Here is a 22794-nt window from a genome sequence, read left to right on the forward strand (position 1 = left end):
CGCTCTTATGCGGGTCTGGGAGTGCCTTCGGCTGTGGGGGTGCCTTCTGGCCCCGGCGGGAGCAAAGTCGTGTGGCGTCGTGAAGAGGACGGCCCGTTGTGTATGAGAGGGAGCAGAGCCCCTTGGCGGCTCGGGGGAAGGCTGAGGTAAGGCCGAGGGCCCGGCAGGAGGGGTGGAGGTGGGCCGAGCTCATGTGGAAGGGAAGGGAAGGGAAGGGTTGCTTTGGGGGGAGAGGGTGGACAGGTCTCTGGGGTCACTTTGGCTCATTGGGGAGTTGACCAGGTGGTCAGGGTCAGTGTCAGCTTTGGGTGGAGTGTGCACTGCGCCTAGAGTTGCATAACAAGTTAGTCTGAAGTGAGTCTCAAGTGTAACTTGAAAGTATCATCAGCCCTGAGTTGTTCTTGGCTGGGGTTGCACATTCTGCCATGCTGTCCCATCTAGTCAATTTTCCTCACAGCCTCAGAATTTGTGGTGGGCTGTGCCAGTTGGTTCAAACTCGACTATAAGAAGCTGTAACTCCCCCACTCCCTGTTGTGGCAGTGTTAGTGTGGAGATCCAAGAGCTGGGAAGTTTGCAGAGGAGGGTATATTTTACTGAACCAGTTGAAATTGAACAAGGGCAAATGCAATAGTATTGCTCATAGTATTTATTGGAATAAGGAGGGGGAAGGAAAAGATTGAACACAAATGCTGAAGGTGGTTTGTCTTAGAAGAGAAGATGACAGGAAGAGCTAGAGCCAGAGCAAGAGGAAGACCTCCAAGACAGGAGACTGCTATTCCTTCTGTAGGAGCTGCATCTGTAAGTTGGTTCTCTTTTTAATTAGCACATCTTTGAAATGTCATAGCTCAACTAATTCCTATTTTAATATCTGGTATGTATGTTAGATGATATGTGTGTGTATATGTTATGTCAGGTATATAGTAATGTTAATTCCTTCTTATTAAGGAAATTTTTGTATGCTTACAAGCAAGTACTCTATTGTAATACAGTTTTCATAATAGAGCTAGTGGAAATAGGTAGGCATTTTCATAGTCTGCTTTGTCTACTGCGATACCCTGCAGAGAGGCAGAATATATTAGGCTGCTGCTGCTGTTGCATATTTGGGCAGAACCTGGGTCTGGCAGGTGTTCTGACCTGTTCCTGTTGGTTTTAATTTTAATATCAAGGACTTTCTGTCTCCGCATTTGAACGAGTGTTTTAGGCTTGTTTTGTGTGTATGTACCATCTTCAAATTGTAGCTTGAAAATGGCTGATACTTGCAGATGTTGCCATGTGCCCAGAGATCTTTAAAGCAGTTCCTCAAATTTGTCAGTTATTAATAATCTTTTTTCATTTGAGAATGTCATTAGACTGGAGGAGCGTTCCTAGTCCATTTCTTGCCAGTGTCAGATGAATTTAAATCGTGATAGAAGGTAGTTTACAGTTCTGTTTCTCAAATAGTGAAATGTGTCTTGCGTTAGCAGTAGCATTGATGCACCTCTTGAACCTGGAGAAGAATTTATAAACCTGGGAGACCTGATTACTTCAAACTTGGTCTCTTTGACTTGAATAGAATTATTAACAGAAGTCAGGAGGTGATATCAGTATCATGCTGTGGGTGAAGAGGAAAGTAAAAGAAACTGTGAGGCTTAGGTACTTCACATGGAATATGAATATCAGTGCAGTCTGAGTGGAGAAAAGTTTGGTTTGAGCCTTTCTATATAGGCTGCCACTGTTCTACCATGTAGACTGCATGTATCTCCCTCCAAGAGGCTTAGTTCCAGAAGTGTTTCCAAAGGCATGTTGAAAAGAGGTTACGATGTAAATAAGAGGGTTTCTATTAGGTGTTTTGAAAATGAGGGCTTACGCATTCAAGTGAGAACAGAATCTGTGCAGGGGAAGATGGGAACAACTGGGCATGTATTGTAGAAGTGAAGCATACCATTTCACTTTTACACTGGACTGATACTTGATAAGACCAAGTTCTTATTACTGAGGTTTTAATCAAAAAATATTAGTGAGATTTAAGGAGGTCAGGGGCTTACATTCCTTACCAATGTCCCAACAGCCCTGTGATCTTTCTTGCTGCAGAGGTAGGAAAGAAGATGGGGGTGGTCAATCCCTGGGAAGTCCTTCCCAACACGGAGACTGCAGCCTCCAAAGAGGGTACGAAGAAGATGAAGCTTGGCTATTTGTAATGGTGTATGGTGGGAGGACGAGACACAATGGGCATAAATTTAAACGAGTTGTTTTGACTATACATAAAGAAAAATGTTTTCATGATGAGGACAGTCAAGTACTGGAATGGGTTGCCTACCAAGGTTGTGCGGTCTGTGTCCTTGGAGATGTGATAAATCTATGAGCAACCTGACGAGACCTCATGATTGATGAGACCTCCTGAGGTTTCTTCCAGCCTGAATTATCTTGTGGTTCTATGAAGGATAGGATTGTTGAAAACTGCCTTCCCCACACCCGTACAGTGAACCCTATTCCAGCATAATCTCTTGCTTCAGTTTATGACTTGACGTGGAGCTCTGCTCTGATCCTTTAATGGATGGGAAAGGAATATAGTCAGCTCAGGATAGCGGGCTCAGTGCCTAGCTGTTGGACCAGAGAACATTCTCACTTCTACTCTTCTGATTCTCTTCCCCATCCTGCCACGGGGGGAGTGAGCGAGTGGCTGCAGGGTGTTTGGTTGCTGGTTGGGATTAAATCACAACAGTCCTTTATGGTGCCCAGCTTGAGGCTTGAAGGGTTGACGTAATGACAGATTTGATTGGAATGTGCTAGGTCAAATTTATAGCTGTTACTGCTGTTTAGCTATTAATTGGCAGGCTCCTGTGCTTGCCATGGGGCTTGCTTGCCTTACTGTAAGTGAGAGCCTTGTGCTCGTTAGTGGCTGCTTTTTGCCTTCACTGCTTGCTGTACTGCCTATCCTTTTACTCTGCTGTGCCTGGGAACATTTTCATAACAGCAATGGCAATGCTCCTGGGCTGGCAGATGGCCAGGGGATCACTGTTTTTTCTGTGCTGCTGTACTGGACAGGCCAGAACTCCAGTGTGAACTTGAGTCAAAACAACTCTTCAGGCTCCAAGCTCAGTGAAGAAGAAGGGGGAGGAGATGCTCCAGGCACTGGGGCAGAGATTTTCCCCTTCAGCCTATGGTGAAGATCACGGCGAGGCAGGCTGTCTCCCTGCAGCCCGTGGAGGTTAATGGTGGAGCAGATATCCCCCTGCAGCCTGTGGAGGGCCCGACACCAGAGTGTTTAGGGTCAGAACATGCTTATGGGAATGACAAGACATGTACCAAGAACTCTTAAGAGCAAAACAGTAGAGGAACTCCAGGAATGGATTGCTGGCAGGTTGTGGTGCTGGTTCAGGGGGTTCCTGCTGCAATCTTGTAGAACAAGACAGAGCCAGGCTGGCTCTGTAGCTCACGTTTCATGGTCATCCTTGATATTGGCCTCTTGCTTGCTTACGCTTCAAGTAGAGAACTTGATTACTCCTGGAGGGACTAACTTGTGGGGCAGACTGCAATCCGGTAACATGGAACTCCGAATTGTGAGGTTGCTCATGGTTGAAGGTTGTGTGTTGCAATTCTTCCAGGCGTGACACTTTTTAATATTATTTATTCACTAGACACTAAAATTACAAAAGCTGTTATAAGTAGTCAGCTACTTGAAGTATCAGAGGAGTTGTTAAAAATGAGAAGTCCAGAAATTTTAGTTAGAGTTTAGAAAGAGAAGACTTGCATTTACTACTTGTTAAATGAATATTAACTTACAAAAATGCTTCTGAACCCAATTATTTTTGAGTTTGAAGTACAGAGTAATAACTCTGCTACTTAATATAGGAAAAAAGATTTAACCTTATGTAACTGTTACACTTACGTATTTGAGTATTCGGTACTTGGTTAGTGACTTAGTTTTGCTGTGTTCTTGGGAGCATGCTGTTTCTTCAGTTGCAGTAGGAGCAGTTGTTCCCAACTATTGCAGGTTCAACAGACTTTGCCAAGTCAGCCACCTGGCTTTCGGCAGCCTCAGCAGCCACATGTTCCTCCATCAGTATCAGAAGAACCTGGTGGCCGTGGACGACAGAGGGGCACTCCGAGTGTTCCACAAGGCCAGAACGGGAGACGGCCAGAAGGTCAGAAAGGGTGAAAAAGTTAATTGCCCACAAGAGCAAGTGTTTTGATGAGAATGCGGTTAAGACATTCTTTAGACTGTATTTCTAGTTTTTCTTTTGAAAATGAGACTTATTACTAAGATTTGGAAAAGTTTGCTGTACATACCTTGTGATGGTAGTGTTGTCATTCTAAGGTACAGTTTAACTGAACCAGGTCTCTTGTAAACTGTGGTAAGTTTGCTGTCCTCCATCTCTACCATCTCCTCTATTAAAATAGTTTAAAGAAGTAAATTAGAAAGTAGTTGGCACAATTAACCTCATGAACACCAATAGTAAATTTCATTTTGATATTTCATTGTTTTTCTTGAATATTAATAAGAAAATTAAATGTGTCTCACCTATTTTGCATCACAGTGTGTTTAAACGTTTTGGTGCCAGCTATAGCCGAAGTGCAAGATCTGTCCTCTCTGTATTTTCAGAAGAGATTGTTGATTTGGAGGGTTTACATCTTTTTTCATCTGGCTAGTGAGCTGTTCTGTTTGCTTACTAGTTAGCTGCCTGTAAATATTAGGAAGCTAATATGTGTTACCTGAATGCTATTTTAAAATGAATTTACAACATAGCAAAAGCTGAAACTTGACATTTCATGTTTTCTCTTAATTTTATATATATGACTATCAAAATTGCATTGTATTTAATTCTTATTTGTATATAAAAGTTGATGGTAATCATTTCTCTTCCTCAAATTTCAAAACAACAGGATTACAGATTTCGGCAGGATTTCAGGAATTGTCTTTAGCAGATAGGGGTGGACGTCGTAGAGATTTCCATGACATCGGGGTAAATACTCGGCAAGCCATAAAACATGTTCAAGAATCAAAAACTGGTATGTTCATATTAGACTGTAGACACATAGGCAAGCTGAAGTGAAAAATAGTTTTCTGCTTTTAGTATCACCTAGAGAGCCAAATAAAAAAAATAATCTTCATCATGTACTAGAAGAAGTTACGAGTTGCTCTTGATATCTGAAGAGGAACAGTAAAATGACGTATCAGATGGCAAAGTGCTTCAGACAGAAGTTGTGTAGCATTTCAAGGTGCAACTGTCTAGGCCTAAGCGATGACCCTTGTATGTTCCTGATGTCCGCTTCTTCAAGCAGGACTCTCTGGGTTTGTTTCTAGAAGCTCCATTTGTAACATATTGACCTAGCCAAATTTGTAAAGATCCCCTAATGTGGAATTTGAGACCTCTTCTGAAGAAACTTTTTAGTTCAAATAAAAGGTGATGTGCTTGTTTCCTTGAGACGAAATCACGCATAAGAAAAGAAATAAAGGGAGGCTGTCTTGATGGTCCTGCCGTCTTGCTAGAATGCAATTGCTTTAATATTCAACACTGCAGGTTCTGTGCTGATAATAGTTTTGTATTGCAAGTGACCCTGTGAGGCATCACAGTAATGTAACAGCAACCGTAGTCTACTTTTGCTTAATTCAGTGATGACTGGAGCATGCAACAGGCCCAGGAATGATAGGGCTTAGTTCTGCTAAAGTCACTTAGGGCCAGAAGCAATATAGTTGTTTTCTTTCTCACCTAGATTTTTTATCTAGAGCTAATCTGATGCTAGATCATGGATTGCTGTACTTAATAAGCAGCTGTATTGCTGGCCTTTTGTTTTCTCTATAGGTTTGTACAGTTTTCAAGTATAATATATACACTTTCTATGTGGTAGGACTTTTTTGTTTTCATCTGGGGTGTTGTATTTCGGATAGGAAGAAAAAAAAGGGTAATGAAATCCAAATTAAATGAATGATCCATAACTTTCTGCAATGTATTTTTTTGTATTAGACTTCCATCTTTAAGTCAAAAATAAATTGAAACGAGACATGAAAATATATGAAGAAATACTTTGAGTGATTTGGAGCTTGTCTGTCTGAAAAATCTTGAAATACCAGAACAAATGTCATGTTGTCACATATGAATGGAAATATGGATATCTGTAGTGATTGACAACTCTGTTAGTGTTTGTTCTATGTTTATAATTCATGTAAAGAAAGATTAATTTGTCCACAACAGAAGTTTATGTTTTGGTGGAAATTCATCTCGAGTACCTATTCATGTCCCTACCTTTGGGAGGGTTACTGGCCTAAATGCTTACCTCATTTGATGTGAGAGTTTTCCTGATGGCTGAAGGAATTATTAGAGCTTTTTATAAGTGGGTGTCTATGATAACACTATGCCTGTGTGAGCATTTCCTGTAGCTTACTGAGCTACTGAGAACAGTCACAGAACACAACTGACCTGTAATCTTTGTGTGAATGCCTTAGTTTTTTAAAATTTCTCAAAGCTCTTGTATTACTATAAACTGGTAAAAATTTGTAACTACTACTATGTTTGCCTCTCATTTTAGGTTCTTCAGGTATTGTGATAAAATTAACTACAAATTACTTCCGTTTGATGTCTCGGCCCCAGTGGGCTTTATATCAGTACCACGTTAGCTATAGTCCTGAGATGGAAGCACGCCGTCTTCGATCAGCTTTGCTCTTTCAGCACGAAGAGCTAATTGGAAAGACACATGCATTTGATGGATCAATATTATTCTTGCCAAAAAACCTAGGGAATAAGGTATGATATGAGAATGCTATTTTATTTTTATTTTGACTTGCATTTTGTGATGTTTCTTACTGGTCTGTGTGAAGTTAGAGAATTGATGTCCCATGAGCTGCGTTTAGTTGGGTTGAATATATTAGTATAAGCTAATTTGCTTGTGTAAAGGAATTTGGTAGTAAACTTCTGATTCTAATGCTTAGGCTCTGCAGGTCAGAAGAATCCTCTACACAGAAGTGGATAGTATAGGCAGTGTTTTTCTTTTTTTTCTGCTTAGATCTTTTCATAAATCCTCTATTTCAAGATCCAGCATAACTGAAAGGGTGGATGTATTGGTTGTATGTGGCAAGGTTTTGGTAGCTGGGGGTTCTGGGGTGGGCCCTGTGTGAAGAGGTTAGGGGCTACCCTGTTTTGTACGCAGCCATTTCCAGCTGGCTTAACAATGGACCCAACACAGACCAGAGCTGAGCCCATCAGCAGAGTTGCTGGCACCTCTCTGTTTCTTGTAATATAGGCGGGGGGGGGGGGGGAAGGGCCAGAGCAGAAGAAAAATCTGAGAAGAAAGGAGCAGTGGAGGGAAAACATTGTGTACTGACGGTAACCCCTGCCTTCCCCTGTGCCTCTTGTGCCACTCATGGCCCCCCTGAAGGGACTGAGTGTAACCAGTGGTGTCAGCAGAGCAGGGACAGAGGAGTCCGGAGTGAAATTGAGCCCGGAAAAGGGAGAGGAGGAAGATGTTTTCACTATGTGTGTTAATGTTTGTCTCTTTGCCTCCCAGTACCTGAATCAATAATTAGATATTAATTGGTAATATATTAAGTTTATTTCCTCAAATCTTTCCCATGATGGTGATTGGTAAGTGATCTCCCTGTCTTCATCTTAAGTTCAGCTGCTTTGGGTATGGCCTCCATTCTATTCCAGTAGTTGTCTTCACCCAAAGGAACGACGCATTTTAGGTTGTATTTTACAGTAATAGCAGGAAATAAAATTTCTGTTTCAGTTAAGTGTTGAATTATTACCTAGAATCTTAATGTACAAGTTCAATTCAATATTAATGGAGCAAAGTCCAGGTGTAGCCCTGTTTGCTACTAGCTTTATTAACCTAACTTCACTTTCTCAGGTTACTGAAGTGTTTAGTAGGACTCGAAATGGAGAGGATGTAAAGATAACGATCACATTGACTAATGAGTTGCCACCTACTTCACCTACATGTCTGCAATTTTACAACATCATTTTTAGAAGGTTTGTTGTCCCAGTTACACATCTTTATAAGAAGTCACTCTAAAAATATCTGACTTAAATTTTTCCTTTCCAAAGAATGGACTACAAATCAATAATGTAAATTTTTAAGCTTTTGTAGCTATTGTTATTATGTGGTCAACCACATGTGGCAACGTTTTAGTGTGCATTTATATGCGTGTTTCTGGCACACGTTAATGTGAAATAAGTTTATACATTCTCTATTAGCAAGGAGATTCACACTGGAGTGCTAACTGTTCTAGGCAGTTAGTCCTGTCTCTGTGTTTGCCTCTTAAAGCAAATAGTAATGCAGGACCTTGAACTGGAAAATTACTTTTTTTGCTGTGGTCTTTCCACTTAACCTTGGTACCTGGTTCATCTGAAACATAGCTTGTTTAGACTGCTACTTCCAGTTGGTTGGTGAAGGGTTGGGTTGTATGCTAACTTATTCTCAACTGATTAATTGTCATTAATAAGTGTCCATGGCCTTTCTAAATTGAGTTTAATGGGAAGTTCATATTTGTGACTGTTTTATCTAGTCAGATGAACAAAAATGAGGTGGTGCAGAGGGACAGGACCATGCATAGTTTGATAAACTGAATAATAATGGTAAATGACATCCATATTTCAACTTCTAGGCTTTTGAAGATGTTGAATTTGCAGCAGATTGGACGTAACTATTACAACCCCAGTGACCCAATCAGCATCCCTAATCACAGGTTTGACAAAAAGGATACTCGGGTTTAGGAGGTTTGCAGGGAGGAAGGAGGATATTTTGATAACTGCTCTGGTGGTTTATCTTGTAATAAAACCATGGACTTAAACCATTACTCCTGGGAAGTATGAGACCTCATTCTTCTAACTTAGTTTCTTTTATGTGTAGGATCTCATTACTCATTGCCAGTGTGTGTTCTGCTATTACATTTTATTGCAGTTTCAGAAAACTTGCTTAAATGTCCGTAAGGCTGAGATCTTTTAATTCTTAAAAAGCTCAGGAACATCCAGCCTTCTTTCTGAAAGCCATTTAATCTGCTATGTAAATTGATATCTGGCCATACCCTGCTGGGTGGGTGGTTTTGGCACTCATCTATTGTTAGCTGTCACGTCTTGTCCCTGTTCCCTGCAATGTGACTGATGTTTCTGGCTAGCCCTAGGCCTATTGTACTAGTTAGTAAGCTTGAGTCTGAGTGGGGCCCCATGATATGGCTGTGGTGTACTCCTTGCCGTTAACCTAGCCTGCATCACCTGGTTGGTGGAAGAAACTGGACAGCGTTCTACTAGATGAACTGTTGCTCTCATTCTCTTTCAAGTGTCTTGAATACCCACACACTTTGTATGCAAGATGTTTAAGACTGATAGCATGAAATGGATTTCTTAGGCTTTGAGGAGCTCTTTCTTTCACTTCAGATAAAAGCAGATTACTTGAATGATGGAGCAATATAACTGAAGTTGACTGAAGATACCTACATGTAAAGTATTTTTCATTTTGTTAGCTTTCAGGAGCTTATTTATATTTGCATAATGATTTCTTTTTGTCTTAACTGCTTTCTAGTGTCTGGGACAGTGGACAGAAATAACTCAAGGGGTGCGACTAGAGATGATTTAAAGCATGTTAAGATTCTGTATGTTTTCTTTTGACAGATTGATGGTTTGGCCGGGCTTCACAAGTTCTATCCTCCAGTATGAGGAAAGCATTATGTTATGTACAGATGTGAGCTATAAGGTTCTTCGCAGTGAAACAGTGTTGGATTTTATGTACAGTCTATATTACCAGGTTGAAGAGCAAAGATTTAGAGATGCCTGTGCTAAGGAGCTGATAGGATTAATTGTTCTTACAAAGTAAGTCTCTTTAGTCTCCTGCCATCTTGGAGATGTATTTATTTTTTTGGACGTTCCATGTCCTGAAGTATACAATGAAGCATCAGAAAGTATGAAAATGATACCATTGTCACACTAGAAAACTAATCAAGGCTACAGCATTTGCAAAAGCAGGACGTGCATACTGGATTAGTTGTGTTTTCATTTGGTTTTATTACAGTTGAGCTTTTAGTAGACTTGGTAGTCTGCTACAGTTAAAAACTTGAAGTTACTGTTCCTGATAGGGGCAAAACTTTAAACTTATGTGAGTATTGCTATTAACTTTTATATCTTGCAGTTCTATTTCTTTTCTATTTGAGTTAAGATTTAAAAAAAGACTCATGAAATTGTTTATTTAGGTACAATAACAGAACATACAGAGTTGATGACATTGACTGGGATGCCAATCCACAGTGTACCTTTAGAAAAGCAGATGGTTCTGAGATCAGCTACGTGGACTACTACAAAAGGGTATGGAAACTTAATTGTCTCTGTGTGTGTTATGTTTTAGAGACATTGGAGCATTGTTAGAGGTTTCCTTATGAATTACAAATCCATGCATCATAATTTTCTTTGGTAGAATTTTATTTTTAATAGATAGTATATAATCTGAGAGCAGTAAGTAACCAATTCAGCATTAGTTCATCCCAACGAGTAGTCGGTCAGGCAAAAATGCCAAGAGACCTGCATGGATGAACAAGTTGCTCCTGGGAAAACTCAAAGGAAGCATACAGAAGGTGGAAGCAAGGACAGGTAATCAGGGAGGAATATGGGGACATTGTCCCAGCATGCAGGAATGAGGTTCGGAAAGCTAAAACCAAATGGAATTGAATTTGGCCAGGAATGTTAAAGGCAACAGGAAGGGCTGTTGTAAGTACATAGTGACAAAAGGAAAACTAAGGAAAACTTGACCCTACTGCTGTGAATGAGGCAGGGCCCTGGTGACAGAATGTGGAAAAAGATGAGGTACTGAATGTCCCTTCACCTCAGTCTTTACTAGGAAGACTGTGATTCAGGATTCCCAGGCCCCGGAGACCAGGGAAAAGTCTGGAGCAAGGAGGACACAGGATTGGTGGAGGAGAATCAGGTCAGGGAATGCTTAAGCAAATTAGGCATACCGAAGTCCATGGGCCCTGATGGGTTGCACCTACAAGTAACTGAGGCAGCTGGCTCATGTCATTGTGAGGCTACTGTCAATAATCTTTGAATGATGGTGGTGATAGGGGAAAAGTGCCTGAGGACTGGAGGAAATCAAATGTCACTCTATCTTGAAGAAGTTCAAGGGAGATGATGGAGGGAACTACAGACCAGTCAGCCTCACTGATCTGTGGGAAGCCGATGGAGCAGCTATTCCTGGAAACCATTTCCAGGCATGGGAATGACAAGGTCATCAGGAATAGTCAGCATTGCTTCACCAAGTGAAAGTCAAGCTTGTGATGAAATGACTGGCTTGGTAGATGAGGGGAGAGAGGTGGATACTGTCTCCCTGGACTTCAGTAAGACTTTTGACACTGTCTTCCATAAGATCCTCATAGAGAAGCTGATGAAGCGTGGGCTGGATGAGCAGACAATGAAGTGGATTGAAAGCTGGCTCAATGGGCAGGCCCAGAAGGTGGTGATTGGTGGTGTAATGTGTAGTTGGAGTCCGGTAACTGGCGGTGTACCCCAGAGGTCAATACTGTGTCCAGTCCTGTTTAGCGTCTCTTATTAATGATCTGGGTGATGGGGCAGAGTGTACCCTCAGCAAGTTTGCTGGTAATTTACTGGAGGGAGAATATATTGACAGTCATCTTAAGAGAAATTACTGTTTGATACTTTTCGTTCTTTAAAACAAATTTTGTGCATATCTCTTATAGCTTAACCTCCTCTACCATTGAGGCCTACCACCATAATTGTGAAATCTTTCTGCACATCAGTTTTAACTGTAAAACAGGATGGGACTTAATAAACTAGAAGCAAAATTTGTATTATCCATTCTAGTTCAGGATGGAGTTTATAAATGATAAATTTGCTCTGCCTTCTTGCCTGTGATCTCACTTCTTTTTAAATGCTATCGTTTGGGTGGTTTCTGAGGTGTGGTTCTCTTTAAGAAAGTGTTAAACTGAGGTGTGGTTTATTTGACTATTGGACTGTGTCACCTTTTTGTGTGTTTTTTTTTTTATATTTATTGTTTTGTGCTTTTTTTTTTTTTCCTAAACTGAATTAGTGACTGCTAGACAGACCAGCTCTTGCTAGATGCAAGGAAAGGTTGCAGGAGGGCTGAATTTCAGAGACTTCACTTGGAATCCTGTTTGATTCTTGTGATGTCTTGAATTAAATTGCTCTGTAGGCCAGGAACTTTGCCCAATACTGAACTGGAATGAGCATCTTAATCTTGAGTTAGATAGTCTGGGTGATACTGCCTCGAGCAAGACAACAGAAACAACTCTTCTGCCTCTTACAAGTCAGTAATTTGGTGGCACCAATAGAGAGCAGTGCTTCCCTATTTAGTCTTTTCTGACAAAACCAGTTCTTCTCATGTTAAATGTGCTAATTACAATAAAGTTTCTGGTTGCTTTTGTTTTCTTTTTGTTTGTTTCAGGAAAAATACTCATTTTCTAAAATGAGCAGCATTATGAAGAAAACTGAGTGTTTATTATGAATAAACTAACATACAAAATATATTTCTAATACAGCAATATAATCAAGAAATTACTGACTTGAATCAACCTGTCTTGATCAGTCAGTCTAAGAGGAAGAGAGGAAACATGATGCCAGGACCTGTGGTTCTAATTCCAGAGCTGTGCTTCTTAACAGGTACTGTAGCATTTTTTCGTATCAAAGCATCTGTCAAACCATAATGCTTACTGAAACTGATATTTTGACAGCAGCCTCTTGTCAAGCTAAGTAGAAATGTTTTGTTTGTATAAATGTGAGTTTAGAAACAAGTTTTGTGGTTAAAAGATTAGATATTTAAATGAGGCTGAAAAGTTTGTGGGGTTTTGATGTTGCATAGTCTTTATGTATGGTGTTCAACATTGTCCCACTGATAACTTGTAGAGTTTTTTGGCAGTAGAACTTCTGTTGAAAAGGAGAAGTTTGCTATAAATTGATAATTTTGTAAGATACAAAAATATGTATTTTCCTCTGAGATACTCAGTTTGCACTAGCAGTACCGGTCCATCTTGGCAGTGTCTTGTTTTTCTTTGGAAATGTAAATAAAGAGCTGCATGTCTTGTGTGGTCTCCTCTGAAGTGCAAACATACAGATTTTTTTTTTCACTGTGCAGGTGGGAATGAATTTACAGGGAGCAACTGAAAGACTTCATGTTACTTGTCTGCACTACATGCATGGTTAATCTGCATGGCTTGCAAATTTACTTTTCGTAGTCTTAACTTTTACTCAGAAAAAGGTTTTGCTGTTAACAGGATTAACTGAGAAGATGCGTAATGATTTTAATATGATGAAGGACTTGTCTAGTCATACACGACTGCCACCTGAGCAAAGGAAGTGTGAAATTGGAAGACTTATTGACTACATCCGAAAGTATGCTACCTTACTATCTTCTGTAATTCTTTGTGATTAAAAGTTTGTATGATAAACTAATTTCTTGCAACAAAACTTTGAAAATTGTACTGTTTTTTTTAAAAAAAAAAAAAGAAAAGTCTCAGCAAGAACAAATTTCCTTGTTTTAATTTAAATCTTGTTTTTTTTAAACAGAGATGATAATGTTCAGAAGGAACTCCGAGACTGGGGTTTAAGCTTTGATTCTAATTTATTATCCTTTTCGGGAAGAGTTATTCAAGGAGAAAAGATCCTTCAATCAGGAAATGTGGTAAATATAACTTCTAAAATCTTCTGGATCTGTCACTGATGAACAAGTTATTAAGGAAGGAAATACTACTTGTTGGTTTATAAATGATTATGAAAATGCTATACACAAGTCTGTCCAGAGAGGAGACTCGCAAACTTCTTAAATTTTTTACAAGTTCTGTTTAGAACCCCCTGAAGAGTCTTCTGGCTTGCATTACAATAGTCTCTTCCTTGCAAAACAGTCCTTCTGTCTAAACAAAGTCACTTCAGATATGCAAACTAGGAGACTAGAGATGTTTCTAGTTAGTTTCCATTTATTAAAATACCAAGGCTTTCAAATGAAAAGCCACTAATCATTTCAGTTCAGTAGATAGAACACATACAGTATCTGTTCACTCAAAGGTGGGGTGATTCTTCAATGTGAATAACTTGGATTTCAATTATGTCATAAATTGCTATAAAACATGGTATACTTGCTCTGTAGTAGAGGTCTTTTTGTTTTGAATGGATGCTAGATGGAAGACAGCATTTTACACAGATATACAGATTAAGATAATGTATTTGGTAAAGCTTTTATTATTGTTATTGAAGAGATCTGATATCTTCTTTATAATACTTTTTCTCAAGCAGTTGCGTTATTAAAAAGAAAAATTGGAGAAAAATAAGTCAATACATAAACAGCTGTCTCTTTGTAGCACAAAACCTGTGTGGCAAATAGTAACAACTTACCTGGCTAAGAATCATAAATTTCAAATGCTTCATTCGCAATTACGCAGATGAGTGTAGGATTTCTTGAAAGGGTTAGATAAAGCTTATTGGAAGTTAGTGACAATAGCAGTAAAAGACCAGATAAAAATCAAGTCATTTCTGGGTAGAAGTGTTACCATCTGTTCTCGAAGCGTGTCAGGAAGTAGTTGTGATGTAGCTTGTTTGGTAGGGTGTTGATTTTTTTTTCTTTTTTTTTTTTCTCCACCATCTCTTATTTGCAGTTTGATTACAATCCTCAGTTTGCTGATTGGTCAAAGGAAACTAGGGGAGCTCCCTTAATCTGTGCAAAGCCTCTGGATAACTGGTTATTAATATACACTCGGCGCAACTATGATATTGCTAATACATTACTTCAAAATCTATTTAAAGTCACTCCATCTATGGGAATCAGAATGAACAAAGCAACCATGTAAGTGTCTTTAAAATGTGTTTTGTTTTTTTTTTAATCAGCTTTCTATACTTATTAAGGCGTATTTGTTAGTATGCTTAGGCTGTTAAATGAGGAGATAGTATAGTATGTCACACTACTGACTTCTGTGAGTTTTTTTTTATTAAAGTTGCTTTCAGTACACAAATTGTTCAGTTTTCTCTAGTGAATGATTTTCTTACTCATGCATTCATTTGTGAAAGCTTTCACTGGGGGTTAAAGCATGCCAAAACCAAACAGTATTAGACACATAGCTATTGAGCAAAACCTTCTCAAGTGGAGCTGTATGTAATACAAGAAATATATATTTTCTTGCTGACTTTGGATGTGTTCTGATTTGTTCTCGCTGCAGATATCTTCCTTTGTGTTCCTGTGCTTGCTTTTAATTTTGAATTTCATTTCTCTTGGAAGCCTAAGTTGGGATGATTCCTCTTAATTTTCAAAATGTGACACTTCATACAGTACTGATGCATAATAAGCACTTACATTTTTGGTGGAGTTTCAATAGCTGTTAGTTGTTTTTCTTCATGTTAGCGTTTTTCATCTTCCTTTTCAGGATTGAAGTAGAAGATAGAACAGAAGCTTATTTAAGGGTTTTACAGCAAAGTATTACTCCTGACACAAACATAGTATGTATTTGAATCCATAATTTCAAATCATGTTCATCTCTGTAATTGGTGTTTTAAGACTAGTGGTATTCATTCTCAGAAATGAATGCCCCTTAGCCAATGAGTATCTACTACTCATACAGACTAACTATGAATATCCTTCTGGAAAAGAGCATTTGTACTTGGCACTGAAGCATAGGCACTGAATCTTTCCAGGTATTCCTTTAACTGCGAGCACTCGAATATTTCTCTTGAGCATAAGAAACTTTTTCTAAAGAGCTACAACTGTTGCGTAAATCTCAGAATGCAGCTTCTTAAAAACATTTTTTTTTTCTTTCTTTGAAGGCAGTTTGTGTTTTGTCTAGTTCCCGAAAGGATAAATACGATGCTATCAAGAAATACTTATGCACAGATTGTCCCATTCCAAGTCAATGTGTGCTTGCTCGCACTTTAAGCAAGCCTCAGACTGCTATGGCCATAGCAACAAAAATTGCTTTACAAATGAACTGTAAAATGGGTGGAGAGCTTTGGAGCATTGAGATCCCCGTAAGTTATTTTTTTAAAAAAGTCATAACTGTTTTCTTTACTGAGCCTTATGTAAAAAGCAAGCCTTTTTCCCTAGGAAAGAAAACTGGATATTCTTTGTGTAGTTCTCTTTGTGTCTGTGAGAAGAGGCGTGACATTAGATATAAGGAAACATTTAATTCAAGAATTCAGTGCCCATGATTTGCTTAAGTGTCCTGAAACCATACAGCTTATGTCATGATCTTGTTGTGCTAGATGAGATGATAGGTGTTTTGGCATGTCTTCACATACTAATACATGTTCTGTATTGATTCCTTTTAAGCTGAAACAAGTAATGGTTGTGGGAATTGATTGTTACCATGACACTTTGTCTGGAAAGCACTCAATTGCAGGATTTGTAGCTAACCTGAATCAAACAATGACACGGTAAGATTTGAATGCCAGAGGAAAAAAAAAAAAAGGAAAGAATCTTTATCATTCAAGCTAATTTTCAGCTAAGGGGATGTGGTGGGCCATCATGAAAGTATCCAAATTGATCTACTGTACATTGTTAATATGAACTATATATTGAGTTGTTTTTTCCATTGCATCCCTTAAGGAATAGCGTTGTCCTTCTTCCACAGTGCTTGGGAGAGGGGGCAAATGGTGGGGCAAGGGCTGGGATGAATAGAGGGCATTGGGGTGACAGGCTCACCTGTGAGGCGAGCTGACTTGTGCAGAAGTTTTTAGAGAGAGGAATTGCACATGGTGCAAAGGTACTGACTACCACAGGGGCTTTGTGAGGGAAGGATTCTCATTGTACATTAACTCTTGCTTGACTGCCTTGACCCACAATAGCCTTAAAGACTAAGTCATTGTAGCAATTTTAAATATCACTTCATTGAAGTAGGCCTGTGAAGCACTTTGAAGGTCATCTTTTATTTTGTTCTTCACAGGTGGTTCTCCCGCTGTGTTGTTCAAGGTCATGGGCAAGAGCTTGTGGATGGGCTCAAGGTCTGCTTGCAAAGTAAGGGAAGGCTTTCTGCTCTTGTGGAGTCAGATCTAAGGAGTGACAGTTTAGCTTCCTCAAAACATACCGCCTCAGCTGCCTTGAGCAGAGGCATTACCAGCTTGCACTTAGAAAAAAACAGATTAAAAATACAGTTCTAAATATTGCTGAAAATTAATAACATTTCATGTACATTTTTTCATTGATTCCCATATTTCTTAATGATGATTAAATATTACTTATCAAGGCACTTGAAAGAATGCCTTAAAGGAGATGGATTTAAAGGATGACGACTCCTTTCTGTAAGAGGCTGGTGGAGTAGATAATGTCCTTAAGTTCTTTATTTTTGTGTCAGTACACAGGTAAACCAGAATTCTTTTTGCAGATAACATTTGTGTATCATGATGCATGCCTGTTTCAGGTTACTGAAAGACTGAGGATGTTAGGTTTCAAAACTTACTGCTGTTTTTCCAGTAATAAAAATCTGTGGGTTTTTTTTTTTTGAGTGAATTATCATTATAGCTAACAGCTTTTACTCTTTGTAATTTTTTTAAGCTGCTCTAAGAGACTGGTTCAAGTGGAATAAGTATTTGCCCTCTCGTATTATTGTGTATCGTGATGGTGTAGGAGATGGACAGCTACATACTTTGGTTAATTACGAAGTGCCTCAATTTCTGGATTGCTTGAAGAGTGTTGGTAAAGATTACAAGTAAGTCTGTTTCCACCAACCCCCGTTTTTATACTGCAAGAGAAATACACCCTGGGATCCAAAAAGTGGTTACAGATGAAGGTTGTGTTGTCTCATCCTTGTTTATTTTTACTTGAGCTCAAATAACTGCTTTTCTGATATTTGTCTACATGATTTGAGATACCTAACTTGTAGCAGAATAGAAAATTTTTAGTACGTGCACCACATTCAATACACAGGTAGACACATATATTCTTTAGGCATTCTTGATGCATATGGTAATTAATACTTTTTTCCAATGATGATAGTCTGATTACTATCACATGTGTCCAGTAGGTCCATTTTTTCTTTCCACTTCCAAAAGGACTATCTATTGTCCAGTCACTTATGTTCTGTAGCTTTCAACATTCTGCTTTAAAGCTTATCAGCGGCAGTGACTTGGTTTCTTAATCTGCTCTGAAAAATGAAAATGTTTCCTGACCTTGCAGGCAAGCAGAGCACAAAACAAGTTACAGCTAAGTAGGAGTTGAAGTTCTTACTCCTTCTGTCTATGGCTTGCTCTTTACCAAAAATACTGTTAAAACAGTGTTTTCTATATGAAACAATGAGGTATAGAGATAGTAGAAATCAGATCTGTCTTTAAAAGATCCCTTTTTGGTCTGTTTTGTGTTCCTGCCTATGATGTTAAATATAAGCTGGATTGGTGAGAAATAGTATCAAAGTTGCACCAGAAACTAAAACTCTAAAGTTACGAACAGTGTCCTATTTAATCTAAATCAGTGAAGACTTGTATGTGAAATTAACGCCCTGGAGAACTCTAGAATGGCATCTAATTTGAAGCTCTTGAGAATCTGCTCCTGAAATACGCTCAGTGCAGTTTTGCACAATAGTTCTGGTGTTTTTTCTTTTGTTTTCATTTACTTTAGTCCAAGACTTACTGTGATAGTTGTGAAGAAACGAGTGAATACCAGATTCTTTGCACAGAGTGGTGGAGCACTTAAAAACCCACCCCCTGGTACTGTTGTTGATGTGGAGGTTACCAGACCAGAATGGTAAGTTGGTACAGAAGTAGAACTCTTGTTTGCTGGTGACTTGATAAAGGAAACGTAGCTGGTACTAAATTGACTGTGGGATCAAGTAGAGGAATACTTGCCACACTTCTGTCCTCTTGAAAAGACATCATAGTAATGTGTAGATGAAAGAAATGGAGAGGCTTAAATTTTAGGATTTCGCTATGCAGTATTTCATGGTTACCGATAATGTAGTATTTGTAGATATTGCAGTATTACATATGCTTTAAGTAAGCATATGTGTTTCACTTTTTGGTGTTTCTTTTTTTTAAAATTTTTTTTATGTGTTTTAAGGTTCAGTACTGATTGAGTGACTATTGATAGGATTGCTCAGGTGTCGTTAACTGAAATGAAATTCTGCCTGGCTGCAGTTTGACATTGCACATAAAATGCCCCTTTACAAAGTAACAAAATTTATGAGCAAGTGTTGGAACCAGTCTTTGGTGGTTGGGAAGTCACTGGAAGAAGACTCAGAATTGTACAATTATGTAAAACATGTACATAGATTTCATTGACTTCACTTGCTTGCTGTTAGCATTGAATGTTTTTGCAAGTTGCACTTCATGAAATTCAGGTCAGGTACATGGGAAATGCAAAGCTTATTGAGTGTGTGATGGAAGGTTTGACTTTGGTCAAGGGATGCTGGAGTGGACAGGAAATAATGCAGTATTCTGTGGCAGTGCACAGTTCTCATAGGTAGCTTTGCCTTTCTTCTTTTGTGTTTTAGTGTCTGACTGCAAGGTGTTCTGAGTGGTGTGGTAGGTGACAAACATCCAAACATGGCTTGGGGTGCTAGAGCAGATGAGGAGCGTACGCCAAGTGCGTGTGCAGAGGGGTTATTGGGAGGGGCAAACTGTATATGGTGAATGGTGGAGATCTTCATGGTCTTAAGACCTGTTCCACATAATAAGATTACTTACATTGTTTCAGATCTCCTGCCCTTTCAGATATAAGGAAACTGATTATTTGGTGACCAAAGCGTAGGCATACTTTTGAAGTTTACTCAATATGTGTAAAGTGACTTGAAAAAAATAATTAAGAATAAGTCATGGGGACTTGCATTTTTCTAAGAAAAACAGCTCTTTCTGTATCAGACTTCTGGGGGTTTGTTTTTTCTATTACAGGTATGACTTCTTTATTGTGAGTCAGGCAGTGAGAAATGGTTGTGTTGCACCCACTCATTATAACGTGATTTACGACACTAGCAGTCTGAAACCAGATCACTTACAACGTTTAACCTACAAACTTTGCCACATGTACTATAACTGGTCGGTAAGTATTTCCTCTGGGAAACAATAATCTTTTCTTCTAAGATTGTGCATCTCTATGTAATAACAACCCACAAGAAGGTAGAAAAGGATGTCCTTAAAACAGCCATGCGGATCGAAAAAGCCTGCAAGGACGCCTCTTCACCTAGTGTGGTGGTTTGAGAACTACACATTTTATACTTACGTGATCTCTTTGTAGTCTGAAGACTACAGTAATCTTTATTCTCACTAGAAAATACTTGTTGTTTTGAATATTATTTCCAAATTCTATAGAATCATAGAATTGCCTAGTTTGGAAGGGACCTTGAAGATCATCAAGTCCAACCATCAACCTAACGCTGCCAAAACCACCACTAAACCATGTCCCTCAGCACCACATCTGCCCATCTGTTAAGTACCTCCAGGGATGGCGACTCCAGCACTTCCCTGGGCAGCCTGTTCCAGTGCTTAACAACCCTTTCTGTGAAAGAAACCTTTTCTATGTCAAAAGCAAAACTGACATGATTATTTCTTACCTGCAGAAATACTTATTTCTTTGTGTGGACTTGGAACTGTGTTCCTCCATTTCCCTTGAGGCTTCTTCTGTTGCACGCCCAGATCAGCACACAGTCAGCTCATACCTGAGGTGTGCTTTAGGTCTGCCAGTTTAGTAGTCATAAATATTTCATGTGACTTACCCATGTCCCACCTTCCATGAGATCCAGCATCAAATGTAAATCTGTGTAAGAGGCTTTTTCAGAGTGAGGAGGGTAATAGAGTTGGGAATCTTTCTGCATCTATTCTTCTATAAAGCACTTTTTTTTAAGGTGTTCAGTGTATGTAATGTTGTTTCACAAATCTGCAAAAACTGCAGGGTATATAAATTTCATATGTATCCAAACCTTTGAATTCCAGGACTTTTTGTTACAGTGAATGCATGCTAATTTAAATGACTTGAAAATACTTTTCTTTCTTTTTTTTTTTTTTTTTTTTTTTGGGTGTTATCAGAGTACCTGCTCCTTGCCAGTATGCTCATAAACTGGCTTTCCTCGTAGGTCAGAGTATTCACCGAGAACCAAACCTGTTGCTTTCAGACAGACTTTACTATCTTTGAAGTTGAGCCACCAGCTATAAAAAACAGTGCAGTTCCTTTCTAGGGAAGGTAGAATTGTGTGGGGTTTTGTGTGGGTGGTGGCTGTTGTTGTTGCGTTGTTATTGTGGATAATGAGTATGTGCAGTTGTGGAGCTTCTGTTGCATTGAAACAGGAGATGTGCATTTTGAATAGGTCTCTGCTTGCTTTAGAAACTATACAATATTTTTAATACTTCTTTCCTAAAGTGTTTCTGGGATTCTTCACAAAAGATTATCAGTTGTTCTTAATTTTATTTATGTTTTGGGGAAGTCTTACACAGAATTATTTTTAGCACACAAGATAAGATAGTTATGCAGACCAAAATCCAAACTTCTCCAGTTAGCACATTACACTTCTAATTTTCAAAATGCAATTGTTGCTGCCTTGTTTTTCTTGGCTGTTAAAATGAGGGCACAATTTTGTCTCCTAAACTATTTTGGATCTTAAAAAGGGTCTGTCAGCCATTCTTGGTTATCAAAGCTTTGTTTTAAGACTGCATAGTGCTGCAGAACCTATGGAAGGGCTTTAATACTTGCCCTTGTCAGTGATTTGCAGACTAACTAGAAACTGTCTTGTGCTCACTTGTGTCTCCCTGGGAGTAGAGGGGAGTGAGGAGGGGCTTTTCAAACTGGCATAGTTGAGGAGGTAGTTCTGTGTATACCAAAGTTTCAGGAACAGGTGTCAGAGGCAAAATTTATTTCTGTATTGTATCACAGCTTTAAGAACACCTTTATTACCTAAGTCTACAGTATTCTCTCCACAAAAAGTGATGGCTTCGTCTAAGCTTTTCAGGGGGCTGTGACGGGTGTCCTACTGACATGATTTTTCTTAGTCTTGTAACTTTGTATTTACTACACAGTGTGAGTAAATCATCTTAGACAACTGCAAATTCATAACTGGAATGAACTAATCTTGTGGTTGACGTTTAACTGCGTGTTTGTTAAATGAGGATGTGCAAAAAAAAGTTGATAGTTTTACTGTTCATGGGGGTTTTTTTTTGGTTGTGCAGTTCCAAGTAATGGCAAATACTTAGGTCTGTATGGCTTAAATTGGTAACTATTCAACAGGAGTAGCTTAATTTGTAAAGCAAACAGCAGTTTTGTTGATGGAAGCTGATTTCAGATTTTTGCATTTTGCGTTTTTTGGAGAGTCAAACTAGTGCATATGGAAGCACTTGGATTGGTGCTGTGTGTTTGGTTTTTGTTTTAACTAACTTGTTGTGAACCTTGTTCCTTTTCTTTCTGAGATTTAAATAAAGTTGTTGCTGTAATCATTGCTTATTTGATCCTGTTAGATGTATTTGCGTGCATCCTTCAAGACTGGGCTTTGGACATACTGTGTGAGGGATGCTAGTGTAACTTTCTAACCATTCTTTACCTCTGGAAAGCTCCAGAGTCTTGCATTGAGATGAGCCTTTAATCAGCAGCTGTCCACAGCTCTGGAAAATGAGGGAGCTCTATAACTTCTATTTAGTTGAGGGTTTTTTTTCTGCTTGGCTAAGAGAACGGTACCAACCTCTTCCTTCCATGTGAAATTTGTAATGGAGAGGAATAGGGGTGTTGTGGCAAATATTTTGGTTTTCCTGATGTCATACAGTGGTAGCTTTCCCTAATCGCTGCTTAGTATTTAGTATTTCTTCCTAGTTATGTATCATTTATTTATACCTGTCACAAGTATTCATTCTGATTTGCTTTCTGTTATTTGAGGTCAGCAGAAAAGGAGCTAGTGCAGCTGTGGAAAGGTAGGAA

At 39.0% G+C, this 22794-nt stretch overlaps 1 protein-coding gene across 1 annotated transcript; it reads left to right on the top strand.

Annotated features, from left to right (window-relative positions):
• Window positions 1–717: 717 nt before the first annotated feature.
• PIWIL1 (piwi-like RNA-mediated gene silencing 1) lies at window positions 718–21027 on the top strand. The gene is made up of 20 exons (XM_009888094.1): window positions 718–798; window positions 3974–4095; window positions 4853–4989; window positions 6508–6722; window positions 7825–7946; window positions 8582–8662; window positions 9585–9782; window positions 10160–10271; window positions 12476–12596; window positions 13208–13325; window positions 13500–13614; window positions 14582–14769; window positions 15344–15416; window positions 15741–15941; window positions 16243–16346; window positions 16856–16926; window positions 17464–17617; window positions 18523–18648; window positions 19791–19937; window positions 20910–21027. Exons 1-20 carry the CDS (start codon window positions 718–720, stop codon window positions 21025–21027), a joined length of 2604 nt encoding a protein of 867 aa, XP_009886396.1.
• Window positions 21028–22794: the final 1767 nt, after the last annotated feature.

The sequence above is a fragment of the Charadrius vociferus genome, unplaced genomic scaffold (assembly GCF_000708025.1).
Source record: "Charadrius vociferus isolate BGI_N301 unplaced genomic scaffold, ASM70802v2 scaffold326, whole genome shotgun sequence".
Taxonomy (NCBI): Eukaryota; Metazoa; Chordata; class Aves; order Charadriiformes; family Charadriidae; genus Charadrius; species Charadrius vociferus.